This window comes from Notothenia coriiceps, unplaced genomic scaffold, assembly GCF_000735185.1.
Source record: "Notothenia coriiceps isolate Sejong01 unplaced genomic scaffold, NC01 NC01_scaffold00004659, whole genome shotgun sequence".
NCBI classification, from domain to species: Eukaryota; Metazoa; Chordata; class Actinopteri; order Perciformes; family Nototheniidae; genus Notothenia; species Notothenia coriiceps.
This window is the reverse complement of record NW_011337360.1, coordinates 21140-40887: the sequence shown is the minus strand read 5'-3', so window position 1 is coordinate 40887 and position 19748 is coordinate 21140. Positions and strand designations below refer to the sequence as shown.

The window sequence follows — 19748 nt, the reverse complement described above, 5'->3', positions numbered from 1 at the left end:
ACGGTGTCTTCCTTTTTCTTGTGGCGGTCCTTCAAAGCTGCTCAGGTCTCTTGTTTTCAGCTACGACTGTGCTGATGAAAAAGTAAAGAGGAGGAGTAGAAAAAAAACGGTCTAATTCTCAGAAATAACAAAATGTCTGCGGGTTCGTTTAAGTTGAACCGTCCAACGGCTACAAAGAAGTCGTGCGAGTGGTGGAAAATGGAAATCAGTGTCGTCGTAAAGACTGTTAATTAACTTTAAATTAAAACGACACAAAGCTGGAGATAAACTCAGAACGTTTATCCGTGGAGAGTCGTGGAGGAACGAGTGGATTCTTCAGTGGTGGTGAAGCTACAAAGTCAGTCCATTCCTGGAGCTGGTGGGTAGAGCTGAGAACGCCCCACACAGAACCTCCTCGGATAGATCGGCGGGGGGCCGCGGATCTACACGCCGCAGATCTAGCTCCTCAGCCGGCTGATGTCTGGGCAAATAGCGCCTCATGTGGACAAGTCCCCGCAGCGTCACTGCCTGATGATTTAATAATAACAATAATAATAATAATAATACTTTCAAGTTTCATGGCTTTTATTGTCATGTGTGCATAGCTGTAGTGTAGTTATGACAATTAAAATATTAGGCCACAGGCTCCTCCAACAGTGCAACACAATAAAACAGATAAAATAGCACAAGTAAATAAAATATAATATAATATAAATAGAATATTATAGATAATAATAAAATATTATAGACACTGTGCAGAATAGTCTACAGTAATTGGAATATTAATATATATATATATAGTGAGTTGCAAACAGATGAATGTTATGTATGTTCTTTCAAAAGGTCAGGTGTTTAACAGTCGTATGGCCTGTGGGATGAAACTACTACTACTAATAATACTACTAATGTTAATACTACTAATAATGATATATAATAAATACAAATAAGGACTACATATGTCCACGAAAAAACCCAGGAAGTACACATCAAATCCCTCTATTTCTACATATCTCTATCTATTCACATTTTAATATATTCTCCCATATTCATATTTATTCAGGATTTCATGTATAATTGAAAATCAGAAAGACTGAATTGGTACTTTATCGTTACAGTTGCTCCATTTTATAACAACAAAACATTAAAGTTGGAGAGAAGTAAAAGTAACTGATGTACTTCAATAAACTGTATAATACATCTATATTACAATAAAGTAGTACATTTTATTATATTAAAGCTGAAAATGGTTCATATGGTTAAGTCCTTACCGAAAAGTATTATTAAGATACACAATATTGCATGACAAAATGCAGTTGAAGCTCAGTCCATAATGCTACACACTAAAAATATTAAATTAATATTAATTACAAATATTATTCCATCGTTATAACTTTTGCTATCAGTTCATTGCACCTTATACTAGGCCTATATATTATACCTCATACTAGTATAACATCGCATACTATGTGAAGATGTTATACTGTCTTACCTCATAAAAAAAAAAAAAGTTTCTATTTTTGCTAGATCAATACAGATTAGTATCATATTCATAACTAAATCAGTTTTATTCTGGCACATATAGACTGGCTGCTTTAAATTCAACATGTATCCTTATTTCCTAACTTTGCCCTTATAACTACTGTGAAGGAAATAACATTTTTATACTTTAATACTCTGATATACACTTTTTCTAATAGTTGCAACTTACATTTTATTTAAAAAGTTTGAATAATTATTATTATTTCCCCTCACCAGGTCTTCTAACATTTCACAAATAAAACGTGTCCGCCATAATGGTTAAATAAAAATATTTTTTTTAAAAGCGTCGATATAAATAATTGTTTAACACCTTAGTTGTTTAACCCTTAGATGCATGAGTGACTGGACCCTACACTCTTCCATAAGTGGGTCAAAAAGGACCCGTATTAGAATAAGTGTTTTTATGCCATTTTTGTTAAGAAAAATCACTTGTATAATATTTAGTATTATATTTTGGTTCACACTAGAAATATATTATTTTTCACCATTTATAAATTTGACATTTTGAAAAAACACTTATTCCCATAGGATTCCATTGAAAACGCATGCGGGTAATTTTTGACCCACTCATGGAAGCTTGGGCTGGTAATACAAAAACTACAATTTCCAAAAATGTAAATAATAAATTTGAATGGCATGATATCCAAAACATGTTTTTTGAGGAATAGCTGGAATATGAAATGATAAAAAAAACGTAATTACAAAGATACTTCCACCTCACCGGGTCCAAAAAGACCCACTTATGCATCTAAGGGTTTTAAGAGAAGAAATACTAAACCATTGGATTATATTATTTTCGGTATCAGACTTGAATAGTTTGAAAGTGGTATTATCCTTTAATCACAACACAAACAGAATGCAAATAATAAGGTACAAGGATGCAATAAGAGAGTATAGGAACATATTTTATTCCAATTTAAAACATTTAAAGGAGAAGGCTATGAAAATCATTTTCATGTTTGAATGAGGTTCAGGCAACAGTGGTTGAAATGAAACATACAAAAGAGAAATATGGCTAAAATACTGTAAATCAATAACCATTAAGACCCTTTTTCATGAGGGCGTTGCATGAATACAGTATCTCACCCCCCCCCCAACCTGACAAACACATGCAGTAAAATGACATTTATCTTAAAAACAGCAGTTCATCATTAATCTTAAATATAGAATAAAATTGTCCTTTTTTTTGTTTGTTAATTAATCACATGTGTTTATTTGTTTTAAAAACTGGACCATGAAATTCACCGGCCCTTTGATTTTTCACAACATTGGCACTTGTCAAGAGTCTGGCTTTACAAAGAAAGGGGATTGGCACACTCATTGTACATAATTTACATTTGGTATACTTAAAAAAAAGAAAAGAGAAAGAAGAAAAAAAAACAAATCAAACAAAAACACATTACTTTCAATTTGTACACCACTACACAAAGTTTATGTTTTACTCTTTTAAAAAAGTCTGTCATCTTAAGTGGTCCTAAATACACGTGTTAAGGTGCGTCGACCTCACAAAAGAAACAAAAAGATGCAAAGATAGCTTTTTAATATCACCGTATGTCCATCCCTCGAATCAGAATGGATCTCAAGCTTAAGCAATAGCCATCAAAAGTGTACACATACATACACACGCACACACGCACACACACACACACACACACACCTCGGAGTACCAACGAGTGCTTTAACGGACGTCTAAGTTGCATGAATGCAGCGGTGCAGCTTCAGTGCCTTCGACCCGGGGAAAGATACACAGTCCAATAAAGTAAATCGGGGAAAGAGAGCGGAGAATGGCGGACATGTAAACACAGTATTCATTCTACCGATTACAACCACCAACATATTACATAATGGTCATTTCAGTACCTTCACATGGCAAGTCTTTCAATAAATACAGTAATACTGAGGCTTAACACACAAGCTTCATTTGGAAAAGAAAAGACACCAAAAGGTAAAAGTGAATTAGGAATATTTCGCATCTTTTCTGTGTCGGATGTTGTTTGGCACTCTGTGTACTACTTACATTTCATAAAAACCTTCTAAATAACACAACCGGGATGCAACTAGAGATCATTTTTATTTTCCTCGATTAATCAATTAGTTGTTTTGTTTTTTAAATGTCAGAAAAGGGCGAAAAATGTTTCCTGATGCCTGCGATTACCTCCTCAAATGTTTTGCTTTATCCACAACTCAAACAAATTCAAATGTTACATCATAGAGAAGTAAATAAATCACAAGATGTTAACATTTAAGATTTTTTGTGTAAAAAAACAACTCCAACAGACTCCTCAATTATCAAAATAGTTGTCTAGTTGCTAAATAGTTGCCAAATAATGATTAAAGTTTGCTGAATTAATGCAGATTAAAGCAAATCAGTGGAAGTCAATGGAAAGGATTTCAAATTAACGACCCAGCTCTGCTCGTATCACTGGTCGAGTAAAAATGTGACGTTTGTCTTTGTCTGTCCTTAAGGTTATTAAAACTGATGCAACAAAGTTTTTTTTAAAAAGAGTACGACATCCTGCCAACACTGGTCTTCGTAGTGGTCACCTTCACTTTGTTAATCGCTCTCATAGCAGTCCATACACACACACACACACACACACACACACACACACACACACACACACACACACACACACACACACACACACACACACACACACACACACACACACACACACCTTTCCAAACTCAGCTGGTTTAATCCACTGACAAACATGCACAAGCTCTTCATTTCAAACAATAGTGACACCCACAGGATGACTGTCAGCGAGGAAGTGTACGAAGCGTCAACCTGGACTAGAAGGCGTTTAAATGTCGGCTGAAGCACCGAAGATTAACCCACTACAAATACAAGATGGAAAAACAAGATCTCATCAGAAATTCACGTCAAAGTCAGAAACCTCTCCAACATCTTTTTCAACTCATAGAATGGCACTTAGCATAAACATCCCTTCTTCATTAATGTGTGTTAGAAAGATTTAACAACATCATTTACACATGTGCACCAGAGAAGATCACTCTCACTGGGTGCACGGGACTACAAATCCTAAGCAATACACAGGGCGAGTGAATGTCTCTAGAACTTTTCAGATCATACTACCTTTTTGTTGAAAATACGATTTATATTAATTTGTAAACCTTTTGGCAAACAATTAAAGATACAGAGAGGGGGTACGGATGGATCTGTAATCCAAAAAAAAACACTGCCCTTCAACCAATGCGAAACACTACAAATTAGAAGACATGCCACATAGTGGACAAATATTAGAAAGCCAAGAAAATCAGCACATAATCCATGTAAGTGTAAGAGGATGGTTAGATTCGGCATGACGCTATAAAATGTGCTGTTGCACCTTGGGAAACCCTACTTCTTCTCCTCTAGATAGGCCTGAAGATAGCAAATAAAGGACTGCTGCACCCCCCCCCCCCCCACACTCTCCTTCAATGAACCTGAACACACTTGATTTAAAGCCCCTCGTTAATTAATGAATGAATTGCACCTTTTGCTCTATGCCGTCCATAAGAGTCCTTTCATTTCTACCAAAGCTGCTAGTAGTAGCCCTTGTGATGAAAAAGTTATGAAAACTTACCTGAATTACATCGTGAAGACAAAAAATAGCCATCTAACAGCTTAATGGAAATATTAGAACAACGACCAGGCAAGAGACACAACATGGGATTGGAACCAATAAGCCAAAACACATATCCGTAAGAATTACCAAAAAACAAAGCAAGCATCTTCGACAGTAAATATCCAACCACTACGTTTTTAATCTTTCTTTTTCCTATTTGCATAAAGCACAAGCCCGACATGGAAACAGTGTTTTCTTTTCCCCATTGTCAAGCGTTTCAAAACAGAACTGCAACAACTGAATATATGAAGTATCGTTATAAAGATAGAACACTTGTCCATAAAATCGTTTTTTTTACAGCAGTATAAAATCTCCTCCCGTCTCCTTGGTTGGAAAAAGCTGAAACTAGGGAGGAAGTCTCACTGACTGTACCGACAACACTTAGATCTGATAAATTAGACGTACAAAAAAAAGAACTATTTACTCTCTTGCTATCCGTTATCAAATGTTGGCTGAATAATATGGCAAAAGAAAGAGTTGATTAGGGAGAAAAAGCATTATCAAGACCAACTGGTGATTTAAGCTAAGTGTCAGCGCGTTGTCTCCTCGACAACAGACTATTGCACTGCTCCAATCTGGTGTCATCACTCGCTCGTTGTGCACAGGAAGATTATTCTCACCTTCAAAAAAGGGAACATAGAAAATAAATTACAGTACTAATACATTTGTGATTCAGACAACAGTCGACGTAAAAAAATGCCACACAAAGTGAGCCGTTATGCCATCTACATATTCATTATTCAAGCACTTCATTTTGGCAATACCAGTTTCCAAATTGTGTTAGCATCTGAGCCGCGTAAAGGACGAACGGGATACTGGCAAATATATTTACAGAAACAAAAGGAGGTGTTTGTAATTTGTCAATGTGATGATGATATACAGTATGTGAAAACCAGTAGTGTTGTCTCTTAATTCTGTGTGTCGTAATGCATGTTTGAAACGAGGGGAATGGAGTATCTCTTCGAGTAGTCATCTTCAATTTAAATGTAATTGCAGAAAAAGCAGATATATGATCGCTAAGAAGAAGCTGAAAAAGTGTACAGAGAATCGTCTCTGTGCAGCCCTCACTCTGTGTGAGCAGCATGACAACTTTATTTACATTCAACAGAGCTTCTGTGCTCTGATTTGGGGCGAAAAGGAAAGAAAACAAGACCCGGGAAAAGCAAGTACCTCACTGCACCCCCGCACTGCGTGAGAATATATTCCTATCATCGTAATTAGTTACCCGGGGTCTGCAGCCGGCCCTCCTCTGTAGTGTATAACATGCACGGGTTAAATAAGAACAAGGGGAGAGAGCCCTTTTCCCATCAAATCTACCCAGAGAAGCCTCGACCCACCTGCAACACACGAGCACTGGTGATAATGTAGTGTAAAAGAAATAGTGTGAGCCGTGTCCAGGGAAACCCCTAGAAAAGGGGACGAATGGGAGAGTTGTATTTGGGTTTTGTAAAAGCGGAACCACAACACAGATACAAAAATGTGAAAGTAAGGACAGGACATGTGTAGTGTTGGTCTGCTAAGAGTGAAGTGTGTTTCATGCAGATGTGTGTGTCTGTAGAAGTGGACTCTGCATTGTGTATGTGGGGGGAGGGGGGGCTGCAGGTCACTCTCTCTCCTCTCTCTCCTCCCTCTCTTTCGCTCTCCTTCTCTCCTCACACCAGGTTGTATTCTTTGAGGTTGAGCTGCAGGATGGTGTCTTTGACGGCGGCGAAGACGAAGCGGATGTTCTCCGTGTCGGTGGCGCAGGTGAAGTGGGAGTAGATGATCTTGTCGCTGTCGGGGTTCAAGTCCACAAACATCTTCAGGATGAACTCCCGGCCCGCCTGGGCGTCCCGCTGAGGACCTGGAGGAGGAGACAGGGCATTATTTTTAGCTTCTAGTGAGCGGCACGTCAGCGTAATAAGATAAGATACAACTTTATTAATCCTGAAGGAAATGCAGGTGTCAGAGCAGCAACAGCAATACAAGTGAAACACAGGAGAGGACAGAGAGGAGTAAATATAACAACAATAGGATTTATTCATTTAGAATATATTATAAAGTCACTTTAACAGAACTAGCCTTAGCCACATCATTAATATGTTAGAGGTCCAGTTATAGGCGACAGTTTGCCTGCTCTACTTCACAGTGTTAAGATCGTAAACATTTTCTCTGTCTTTGTCGACAACAAACTCTCCCTTACCCCTGTACTGTGGACCTTTGCACATTCCTCTGACAATTTTGCACATTTCTAAACAATGCTTCCAAGTCTAATCAGATATACTGGACATATTTTTCACAGTAACTTACCAATTATTTGTGTATTTTCTAAAAATTGTAAATGTTTTGTTTATTTTAGGTCACATTCACACCAGCCTTGTTTAGTCCGGTTGAATCGAACTCTGGTGCGTTTAGCCGCTCGGTGCGGTTCGTTTGGGTCGGTGTGAACACAGTCCGAGACCTCTGAAGTGAACTAAACAACCGGTCTCTGGTCCGCTAAAATAGGTGGTCTCGGACCGCTTGCTAGTGAACTCTGGAGCGGTTCATCACTGGTGTGAACGCAGTCCGCACCAAAACACAGGAAGCGTAGTATTTACGTCACAAAAACGCGGGTGTCTTCAGAAAAAATTAAAAACATCTAATTATATAATCATATGCGCGGTCTGCTAGAGTCCATTGATATGCTCTCCAGATTAACCGCAGCATGAAAATAACCTGCCGATGCTCCATGGCGGAGGCTCCGGTAGAAATTTTATTACATTACATTGCATTTANGTCAGTTCCTCTCAGTGGCGCATATTGTCTGTAAACGTTATACAACCATTCAAAAATTGAATCAAACCCAGGTAAGGTGCAGGTGCATCAGGGGAGATCTAACCCAGGGTAGGGGGTGCAGGTGCATCAGTGGAGTCTACCCAGGTAGGTGCAGGTGCATCAGTGAGATCCTACCCAGGTAAGTGCGTGCCATCCAGTGGATCTACCCCAGGTAGGTGCAGTGGCCATCAGTGAGATCTCCCCAGGTAAAAAAAGGTGCAGGTGATCATGAGATCTACCGGTAGGCTGCAGGTGCATCAAGTGAGATCTACCCCCAAGGTAGGTGCAGGTGCCATCAGTGATTCTACCCAGGGTAGTGCCAGGTTGCATCAGTGAAGTTCTACCCAGGTAAGGTGCGGTTGGCCATCAGGTTGAGTTCTACCCAGGCAGGTGCCAGGTGCATCAGTGAGATCTACCCAGGTAGGTGCAGGTGCATCAGTGAAGTCCTACCCCAGGTAGTGCAGGTGCCATCCATGAGACTAACCCAGGTAGGTGAGGTGCAATCAGTGGAGGTTTTTTTTCTACCCCAGGTAGGTTGCAGGTGCCATTCAGTGAGTTACTACCCCAGGTAGGTCCAGGTGCATCAGTGAGATCTACCCAGGTAGGTGCAGGTGCATCAGTGGATCTAACCCAGGTAGGCTGCAGCGTGCATCAGTGGATCTTACCCAGGTACGGTGCCAGGTGCCGTCAGTGGGGAGATCAATGAGAAAACGGAACCCTTATAATCATTAGGGAATTTTTAAATGGAATGTTCAAAAGAAGACCTAATTATTAATATGTGCCTGTTTATGATTTTCAGCATGAGGCGTCTCCTGTCCCTCTACCCACCACAAAATACACATAAATAATATCAAAGATCCATGTTTGATGTGCGTGTGTGGCATCTCCTGTCCACGGCAAATGGATCAAAACAACTCTCTCTCCAACCTCCAGCTCAGCCAAACCTTCTCCGGTTGCCACAAATCAAACCGGGCATGCCCTGCTGAGGCCTTATTTAAAAGAGAACCCCCAAGACTATAAATAAATGTAATTTTAATGAAACCAGCTGCCAACGGTCGTGATGGGTCCAGTCAGGGTGAGCCGTGAAAACCTGCGCCATCACTCGTGATACCTCCTGTGAAATAAACAGTGATAGATCTACAGGTGTCTGAATATAGCCCGGATAGTTGTTAAGTCCATTGTCACGGATAGCGATCCGTATTCTGTGCCCCATAAGAGACATGTAATCCTTAAAAACATCTCCATATTCTTTATTAGTAACACACTACTGTTGATTCTTTCCGTAGGTGCAAGCTACAGGCACCGTCGGCTATGATTGCTTCAATCAGAAATGCCGCGCCGGCCCTCAAACGCCACCGATTTTGCCATCACTCATCCTCGACGATCATCTTAATCGACTCAGATGGTGAGACGAAATGAAAATGAGGGAGTCAATGTAGAATCAGGGTTGAGAAAGCTAATGTGTCATTATATCACACAAGTCCGACAGATGTAGCGTTTCATTTCAGACGGCCTACCCGTGCGGATCCGTGATCCGCACGGGCAATTGTGGCCCCTGCTGTAAAGGTTAATACTGTATATTAGGTAGTGTCTAGTAGTACTGATACAGATCACACATTGAATAAAACAAATGTTTTTTTTTGAAACCAGTCTGAATGAAACGGCAGCTCTCAGGTGATCAGGTGTGTGTTTACCAGTGTTTGGGACTAACGTGTTACAAACTAACGCACACAACTACCTTTTGCGGTAACTAATAACGTTACTAGTTACACTATTCCCATTCAGTAACGCCGTTATAGTTACTGTGATTTAAATGGGTGCGTTACTGCGTTACATTATGTGATTCCAACTGAACCGATCTCCCTGCGGATGTAATTTACAGGCGAATACAGCGATGTCCTCTCACAGTACCATGAAGTGAAAGTGACCAGAGGAGGAGTGATGATTGGTTAACGCGGGTTAACATTTCAGCGTAAGCCAATCAGAGACAGAGTTGGGCGGGTCTTGCCTTATGGGGAAAATACATAGACACACAAACACTTGCTAAGGCTAACACACACACATACGGCAACGCCCACCACCAGCACACACACACTATGGCAGATGCAAGTATCAGCGAGAGCAGCAGCGCATTTACAACTTGGAGATGTAACCACTATTTTCAATTTGTGGGGATAAAGGACGCACAAAATATTATGGTCAAATGTAAGCTGTGAGCAGGACAGAAAGCATTGTCCACATTGAATAACAGCAATGCCGATCTCCTGAAGTCACCAAAGAACCCACCGTCTCAACCACCGGCAGCGACCCAGATGGAGCAACACCATCTAAACAGCCAAAAAACGATTTTTTAAAATCGCCACATGTCACCCAGAGTCAACTAAACAGATTGATTGCTGAAAATAGTTTGTTTGCCTTCAGTGTCAGTCTGACCGTTTATTATTGATCTAATTGTTACTGCCAAAAGAGTGTAGTTCTTGTTTAATTGTTACACTGCCAAAATAGTGTAGTTGTCTGTTACACTGTGGTGATTGACATTATTCACCCACGGATCTATGGGTTGGGGTATTGTTCTGCACGGACATTTTAATAAACCGGACTTCCTGTTTCCGCCGGTCTTCGCCCCGGGCATGAAGTTGTTTACAATGATTTTCAGATGCTAAATAAAAGTCTAGCTTGTACCTTTGATACCCCGCCTCCGACTCCCATCTCTCGGCACCACAACACTGCCAAAAGAGTGTAGTTGTTTTTATTTCATATTGCACTACTTAGAAGTTGATTGTTGAGGCCACTATAAAGATGCCTGCTTTATTGTTATTGCACAGATTACAGGTACTGAGACATCGAAATGCAGTTTAGCTTCTAACGGTGCAACAAGCAGTAAAGTGAAAAGTAATGTACACAATCTACAGAATAAAATAGAATTAATTGAATGATGAATAAACAGTGAGGGGTATGAATACACTAGATATACACAGCAGCCTGTGAGCAGTATTAACAGTGTGTATGAATACGCTAAGATATATAAAGTATGAAAACGGTAAGCAGTGCAAGTATAGTATAAAATATATGGATATTCATTTCATGATAAACATTGTGGAACAATGATGAAAAATGTGAATGGAAGTGGCGACGTAAAACTGACACAAAACAACAACAAACTTTTGCCGAGACAATGGAGAGTTTAATCAGCAGCACGGGGTAAAAACCACCAATGAGCGCTCAGCTCGAGATAACAGCGAGTCGAGGGAGAGAATGATATCTGCAATTTCTCTTTTGAGAAGCCCCCACCCCCCATGTTGCCTATGCTGCTGTATGTTGCAACTTTTAGTCGATGAAAAATTAAATTTTAGTCAAATTTTAGTCAAAATGTGTCTCTATACTCTCTGAACGCTCCGTCCCCGGCAGATATCTGTGTCCGCTGCAACATGTCTGTTAGGCTCCGCTCCCCGCACACAGAGAGACACAGGGAGATCGCTTTTCTGGAGTGAAGAGAGCGGAAATAATGATATTGCAAGTTAGAAACGTAAGATGCATTTTGACAGACAAGATGGATACTTGGGGGAAAATATACTGCATTTTGAATGTCCGATAGTGCACCATTAACACCTTAGTCCCGTCTCGTCTCGTCAACTAAATATACATTTCGTCATAGTTTTCGTTATCAAGAATCTATTTTTAGCTCATCATCGTCTCGTCTTAGTCATGTAAAAAAGGTCGTTGACGAACATTTTTCGTCATAGTTTTCGTTGACGAAATTAACACTGATCCAAACGTCCGTGACTAAAATCCTTCATCCGGTTAAATATAGTTAAAAAAAACGCAATATATACCGCAGGGGAAAAAAATATATCGCAATGTCATTTTTTTTTAATATCGTGCAGCCCTAATTCATACATAACGCCCCTTTCCACTCTACAACCAACCAAACAGAGTCTCCTTAATATGCTGCTCTATCTAACCGGCCAGATCTCTCTCTATGCTTTGCTTGCTGCTGATATCGCTGCAGCTACTTCCATGTCGCTGCTGCTTGCCTGCCCCACCACCACAGCTTCCACCCCAGCTTCCACCCCAGCTTCCACCTGTAGGCTCTGGGGGTTAGTTATTTAATCATCACTCATCGTGTTATGTATATCTGTGGAGTGATGAGGCCCGGGCCTAGACGCCAAACTCAATTATATGCTGCTTCTAATAAACATATTAAAGAAACATGTGAGTTGTCTGACTGAAATGTGATAAAGTACATCTGATTTAAGAGAAGATTGAAAGCAGAAAGAATCTGGTTTTACCATCGAACTCAGGGAAGTAGTCGACCAGGTGCGAGTACATGATCTTCTCCTCCAGCAGGTCCTTCTTGTTGAGGAAGAGGATGACGGAGGAGTTTTGGAACCACGGATATGTGATGATGGTCCTGAACAGAGCTTTACTCTCCTCCATACGATTCTGACAGGGGACAGGGAGGGTGGGGAGGAGAGGGAAAATAAACAAAAGGTTAGGAGACACTCAGAACACAAGACTGCTTCAGTTCCAGAGTTTCACTTCAAGCTCATCTTGGCTAAAAGAATTGATAATGATAGCTTCATGTTATCTATGCAAATTATATAAATTAGAGTAACGTTCTTAATTCAATGAATCTCTAACTGTCCCTTTATTGTATGTTATCTCTTATTTGGCAAATATTTTTACCCAAACCATGACTATGAGGAGCTGAGGAGGAAGTTGACGATCATAAGTATAAAACTGTTTCTAAACAAAGAGACTTAAATGTTGTAATCGGAGGATTTTTTTTTATCAAAGTGCTTTTAAAACACTAAACATTTGGTTGCTAATAGTAACGCATTTATGCTGTATGTCATCCAGTTGAGTGCAGCATTCACGGTGAATACAGGGTTTTTTGTAGTAACGGATGAGTAACACCAAAAATTGTCAAAACTAAGACTTATTCCCCCAAAGCAAACTGTCTAGCAATCCTAAAAAAGTGGATCTGGAAGCCTCCTTATGTAAACTACTTAAAGACGAGAGCTGCTGTCTTCTTTCTCTTTCTGAACTGCTGTCGCTGCCAGCATCACTCCCACAGTTTAGTCTCGGCGAGTCTTAATATGATCCTGACCCGATGAAATCACAGATGTTTGAAAACAATCTCGTCAGGCTCGGACTGCTCTCAAGGGTCAAAGCCTCGCCTGTCAACGCGACCGGATAATCTGAGCAGACAGTGACGCCTGAACGCAGCACAGCCTTCGTCTCAGCTCTCTAACATTCAGGAACGGAGCTCAGTTACAGCACCAGTGTGACACAGTGGTGCAGGAATGAGTCCTAAAGCCCTCAAATGAGCACTTCCCTTTACTCGAAGACAATGGTTCTTTGGATATTTGTTTTTTCTGTTAGAAGACATAAAAAAAGGTCTGCTGTTAACACAATCCTCATTTTCAGGTTCATATTTGTATTTTGTGCTTCTACTGTTTACATACTTTAATGTTCAAAAAGCTCTTTATTGTTCTCATACTGCCTGTGCTGTTCACCCTCTGTCTGAAACCAGAGCCCAGTCTGCTCTGATTGGTTAGCTGGCCAGCTCTGTTGTGATTAGTCAACCACTAAGAGATTTCCCACCTCTAGCTTATCGTGTATAATGTGTTGAAACGCTAGCCGATAGAAGCCGGTTACAAAGTGAGTCCAATCAAGACCAACAAAAAGCCTCTTAAGAGATGTTTATGTGTTGTTCTTCAGCATAACGTGTCAGTAAATTACACACTTGTGAAGCTACATGTAATACAAAAATGGCAGTTGCTATGAAGTAGCGAAAGGACACTACTTAACGTCAACACTGTGACATTGGTCTGTTTAGCTTAGCAGTGGTGACAAAGTCATGTACCCTGCTGTAGTTTTTGATGGTCTAACATTACCTTTTTGTATTGCATTTGAACATCTTAAAGTTGGTGTTAATATTTGGAGATTATCCTGCTGAATAAAACAATAAGTATCATAGATATTTGTTTGTCTCAATTTCTGCAATAATCCAAAATCCAACGAAAAATCCCATTGGCTTTTTGTCGAGCTCCATGCAGTCCTTTATTACAAGCATCAAAAGCAGATAACGCAGCGACCGGCGAAAATGAAAACATATTTCTGTGCCTGTGTGTACAATAAGGCCTCACGCCTGCGCAGGCCCAGTGCAGATAAAGTACAGTTTGTGTGCATTAACACACTGTTATCAGAGTGGACAAACATTGAGGCGGTGTATAGAGAGCGGCTGGCAGCTGGGTCCGGATTATGAGATGCAGCCGTCATATGACCGGGTCGGAGAAAGGGTTTGTTGTGAGGAGCGGAGGGCAAGCAGGGGCCGAGCACATTAGCTTTATTAGCCGTAATTCTCTCTGAGGGAACACACATGGACAAACTACATATCTGTGGAGTAAAGACATAGAAGGCCTTTCTGTTTTTTCTGAGGGACTAAGAGGAAATTGCCTTTACAATTTAATTGTCCCATGTCATGCTTTTCTGGTTATTACCCGTCCCCTTGTGTGTTATGTAGCTTTTTCCGCATGTAAACGGTCTGCAGAGTCACAAACCCTCAAAGTCCACCCTGTAGCGAGTAAAACTCTAACACAGAAAAGACCTGTCTATGCTGCCCCGGAACGCCTCGTTGGGAATTTCTCTTTTTCCATTGTTTACTTCTTGGGTATAGCGGGTATAGTGACGTAACGTCCGCGGAGCCATTACGTTTGGACCAATCCACGGACACACACACCATGTATACATCACTTCAGGGGACATTACATTGAATTACATGCATTTCCTGGAGACTTATCCTAACCTTAACCAACACATGCCTAACCCTAATCCTAACCAAGTCTTCACCCTAAAATGTATGATTCCCCTCATGGGGACCTCCAATTTGTCCCCATAAGGGAAGCGAGTCCCCACACGTGACTGTGTAAACAGATTTAGGTCCCCACAAGTATAGTAATGCTAGGACACACACACACACACACACACACACACACACACACACACACACACACACACACACACACACACACACACACACACACACACACACACACACTTCCAGCCAGGCTGCGGGTGTGTTTCATGCTGTGTCTCACTGTCTCGCATGGTTGTTACATACCACACTGTTCGATGTGCTTTTGCAATACTGGGTTTTTTTATATGGTCATGCCAATAAAGCTTCTTTAACATGTCACTTAAAAGCTGGGAACAGTACATTGACGTATAATGAGCTTAGAAAATGGATATGGTGAACTTGATAGCAAACTGTTGCTTATTTAAAAATCTATTTAGACAGCAAAGATTAGCCTTCATTTGAAGTCGTGTTTCTGGCCACCTTCAGAGTAAGTATTTAACCCTGATTAACCTGCATGTTTACTTCTCTTGTAAGTTTCTATCTTTATGCTCTATTGCACTTAATGTAGGTAGTTTCAAGTTTGTACTTTGTTGGTCGAACGCACTTATTGTAAGTCGCTTTGGATAAAAGAGTCAGCTAAATGCAATGTAATGTAGTTTGGATAAAAGTGCAGCTAATTGTAATGTGACTCATAAAAAGAATATGCATATTGGCTGGTTTATCCCCAGGAGCCAAAAAATGCAAAAAATTGGCGATAAGCACTTTTTACATTGCCAGTAGACAAGAATGCCTGTTGCTATTTACACTACTGGTCTTTTTCTGGTGCGTCGCATCAGCTAAAACAGACACGCTAAACAGTTTTATGAGTTTTATTTAGTTTCTTACAAGCTTGAATAAAAAAAGTGTTTTGCAACGATCAGCAAGGTTAGATTACTGTTTCTGTGAATGGAGTCTTTCAATCAAGCCCGAGTTGTCAAAAAATAATAATGCATTCCTAAATTCATGTTGATTTTATGCTTATTGCACGAAAGAAAATGGTGCAAAAAACTAATAAAAGTTACATAGTAGATGATTTAGGCCATATCAACAAGTAATGTTTAGACTGGTTTGTTTATTTTTAGAATGTATGTTAAGGAAATTCTTTAAGTGAATCTACCTAAGTGTAGTTGATATAATGAAACACAGATTTTTATGTTCTCACAAACACAAAACAAACCCGGAACTGAGATTTGGAGAATTGTCGGACCCCTCAAAGTGTGGTAACATTTTGTGAATTCACTCAAACCATTTGTAAACAATAACTCTTTCTACGTGTGTCTCACCTCGTTGTCGGACTCCACCAGGACTTGGTCGTACTCGCTGAGCGCCACCAGAAACATGATGGAGGTGACGTTCTCAAAGCAGTGAATCCACTTCCTCCTCTCTGACCTCTGACCCCCCACATCAACCATCCTGATGAGGACATGAAGAGAGGCAAGGCCACCAGACAAGGGGCAGAAAGAATCAAAGGAAAGAGACAATTAGCTCTGAAACTATACATCTCTAGATCTGTATTGTTTAAACTCAGGATCACAGTAGTAGCACATATGTAAGCATGCATTTCAAAAACAGAATCCCAGGATCCAAAGACAGACATTTTTAAGTTAAAACTAATTCTCAGTGCATTAAAGAGGCATTTATCTTCCAAAGCTTGGTATCCAGTGATGGCCAATCATACGTTTCAAGGCCAGCGTGGTCTAACAATTACTGCTGCTTTCACATTATAATGAGACTAGCATAGTTCAAGACAAACGCATCTTTTTGCACAGAGAATATTTAAAACAGAAGAATGAAGAACAGCGCGTGTGTGTGTGCGTGCGTGCGTGCGTGTGTGTGTGTAAACAATGCCATCTTCCCTCTTTTCTCTGCAGTGTGTGAGCAGGAGAGTTCAAGCAAGAGATGGTAAGTGATAAGAAATACGCTCTGGTTTAGAAGTGCATGTAAAAAGGTGCTCAATGTGAGGGATATGAGGGAATATGAGAGGAGCAACGGATAGACATCGGGGGAGTGGTTGAAGGAAAAAACGGAATATTTAAGATTAGGAAAAATCAAGGTGAAAAAATACAAAAATAGAGGAAAATGAAACATGAGCTTGTAAGCCTTGATTAATCGGTTTTATTGTAAAAGTAGGAGACACAGAGCGATGCACCACAACACAGACTATCTCACCCCTTGCTGGTAAATACCAACAAACTATATGCAATATATAAATGCCGTTAATAACCGTGTAATATATACCTGGTTGCTAAATCCTTAGAACTGTTACAAGGTGTGTATTTTGTAAATTGTGTAACTTGCTGTTAAATACCAACCACCTATGTGCAATATGTGCTAGATGTGCTAGATGTGCAATATATATAGATGCCGTTAATAACTATAATACATACCTGGCTGCTAAATCCTAAGAACTGTTACAGGATGTGTATTTTTTTGAAATTATGTAACTTTATTATTATATTTTTTATTATGTCATAACTTAGTACTTTTTTTGAACGCATGTCACATTTAACATACTACATTAAGCTGTTGCTCTTTTTCCTGCTGTAACTATGCACATTTCCGCTCCGTGGGACTAATAAAGGGATTCTGATTCAGATTCTTGGACAAACTAGTTTTAATGTCAACATCATTTTTTGTTTGAGGCTTTTAGTGCTAAAAATGCTGCTAGACATAACATTTAATAAAAGGCGCGGGGAGAGAAACTAATAAATAAAAAGTGAATAAATCACAAGTTAAGTTTTGAGTCTCTATTCCAGAAAGATTCACCCAGTTTTATTAAAAAAGCAAGACAGAAAAAACATTTAAGGAAGTCCAGCACAAGAGCCATCCTTAAAAAGAAACTTCTTCACATCAGACAACCTCCTGTTTCTTTTTCTATAGCGAGAATAAGTGACTTATTTTGTACGATAAGCTCCACTACGCTGAAGTGAAATGACATTTTCTGTGACTTCAAAAGCCAATTAAAAGAGGAGGAAGCAGGCCTAAAGGCGATGGTGTATGAAAGGCAGCCTTGTTGCAGCTCTGTAAACTGCACACAGAGGAAGCATAACGCCACATGTTGTTTCTATACACCAGTCTCAGCCGGAGGGAATCCTGCATCAAGTATCTTCCCTGTTTAATAACAGGAATACCACATAAATCACTACTAGAACCAGAACAAAGATTCCCACTTATTGCTAGTAATAAAAGTAGCAATATTTAAACAAATGATAACTATACAAACTCAAAATGGAAGGATCTTGTGAATTAAATATATGAAATGGAAAAAATTAGACATTTTGTTCATATCTTTGACGAAAGATGGGGAAAATGCTTTTTGAATTCAACTCGGAACATTAGTGAGTGTTCATTTTAAGAGCTAACTCAAGACCCACCGTTTTAGTTTTAAGTAATTTGATAGTCGTGTTTTATTTGGTCCTCTGTTTGGAGACATTGAGTTATGTTGCTATAAAGCGTTTTATTTATTTGTATGCGTTGCTATGACTTTGGATTGGGAGGAGGGTTGGCATGGTTTTGAGAAGCACATTGTGTTACATTGAAATTGTGCTTTATAAACAAAGTGTGATTGATTGGTAACTAATTATCCTCTGGTTAGATTTGACGATTAAGGTTTCTATGAAAACACATGATGTTTCTGGTTTTACACCCTATCGATTAATGTTCATCACGAACTATAACTTATCTGGTTTGTTTACCCAGTAACAACATCATTTTGGAAAGACATATTGAAAAAGAAAATCATTAAACTAGGACTTTTTCAATTGGTAATGTACTTCAACACTTATATGTTCACTCACACACATTTGTACCTTGGATGTTTACTTACTGGATTTTTATTTCATTTCTGTGATATTTCCTCTTTATTTAATATTAATTACTAATTTAATCTGCACCGTCCCTTTGCTGTAACACTGTTAAATTCCCTGCTGTGGGACGGATAAAGGATTTCTAACATTCCTTCCCACTTCATATTTGTATTTCCAGTCCCTTCACACAGAGTTGAAGTCATGCAGTGGTTGCAGTGATTCACCGTCAGCACCCCTATCAGCAGCTGGGAGCCTCTTCAGCCTCTGAGCACAGTTATTTCCAGCTTTGCGAGGCGTGGGAGGGGGCTGACACGATGGCTTCCTATCAATTTGCGCTCTTCTGTGATCGCTGTTGTTCCCCGGGTCCGAAACTATCTCCTCACCTCCTCTCTTTTTTTGCAAAAGGAGGAAGGGAAGCTACTCTACGTTTTGGTGGCGGGATTTAAGACAAGTCCTAAAGCTGTAGCTTCACTACACAGGGTATATGCAGGAATCCTGAAGTTAAATGTAACACCTTTTAAGACCCTTTCCATACATTTTAAGACCTCATCGCCACTTCGAGTTATAACCGGTTACCTTGACGACACACTTCACCTCACATTGACTATATACAGTATTGATTGTCCTTCCTCCTTATCTTCCAACCATTTGGACGCAGACTTGCATTTCCCCATAACGATGTTGTTTAACAACCGGAGTAAACGGAGCTTTGCGCGATATCAAGCAGTGAGCGTGCGATGTCCTGTTCAGATGACGTCCAATCCAACGGGATGCCAGAAATAAACTACACAGAATCACACTCAGGGTTCCTGCAGGTTTCGCCAACTCAAATTTAAGACTTTTTAAGACTACTTTGAATAGAATTTAAGACCTATTTCACGGCAAGAAAGTATGAAGGAAAATTGCTATGAAAGAAGAAATATGTCCCATAATTACTTACAAAGTAAATTAATTCATGTTCAACATAAGAACATAACAGTACACAGAACTGTGTTAGCGTGTTGGACAAAAAGTGTGTGTGTGTGTGTCTGCGCCGGAAGATGTGTAAGCTTTCTGTGATAGATTGATTGGAGCACAAACTACTTTGTCACAAAACAA

The 19748-nt window shown here is 39.8% G+C and overlaps 1 protein-coding gene and 1 long non-coding RNA gene across 2 annotated transcripts in view; one reads left to right on the top strand and one right to left on the bottom strand.

Moving 5' to 3' along the window:
- Positions 1-2405: 2405 nt before the first annotated feature.
- The window catches only part of LOC104942509 (guanine nucleotide-binding protein subunit alpha-11-like), a 30478-nt gene continuing 13135 nt past the window's right edge, over positions 2406-19748 (bottom strand). The window contains exons 5-7 of the mRNA XM_010767736.1: positions 16128-16292; positions 12233-12386; positions 2406-6993 (exon numbers count right to left, since the gene is read on the bottom strand). Coding sequence (XP_010766038.1) covers positions 6803-6993; positions 12233-12386; positions 16128-16292 — 510 coding nt within the window. The 3' untranslated portion in view covers positions 2406-6802. The remainder of the gene's footprint in view (positions 6994-12232; positions 12387-16127; positions 16293-19748) is intronic.
- On the top strand, positions 7920-8600 carry LOC104942508 (uncharacterized). Its single transcript, XR_798017.1, has 3 exons — positions 7920-8058; positions 8341-8373; positions 8522-8600. It is a non-coding gene; the product is annotated as an uncharacterized lncRNA (long non-coding RNA).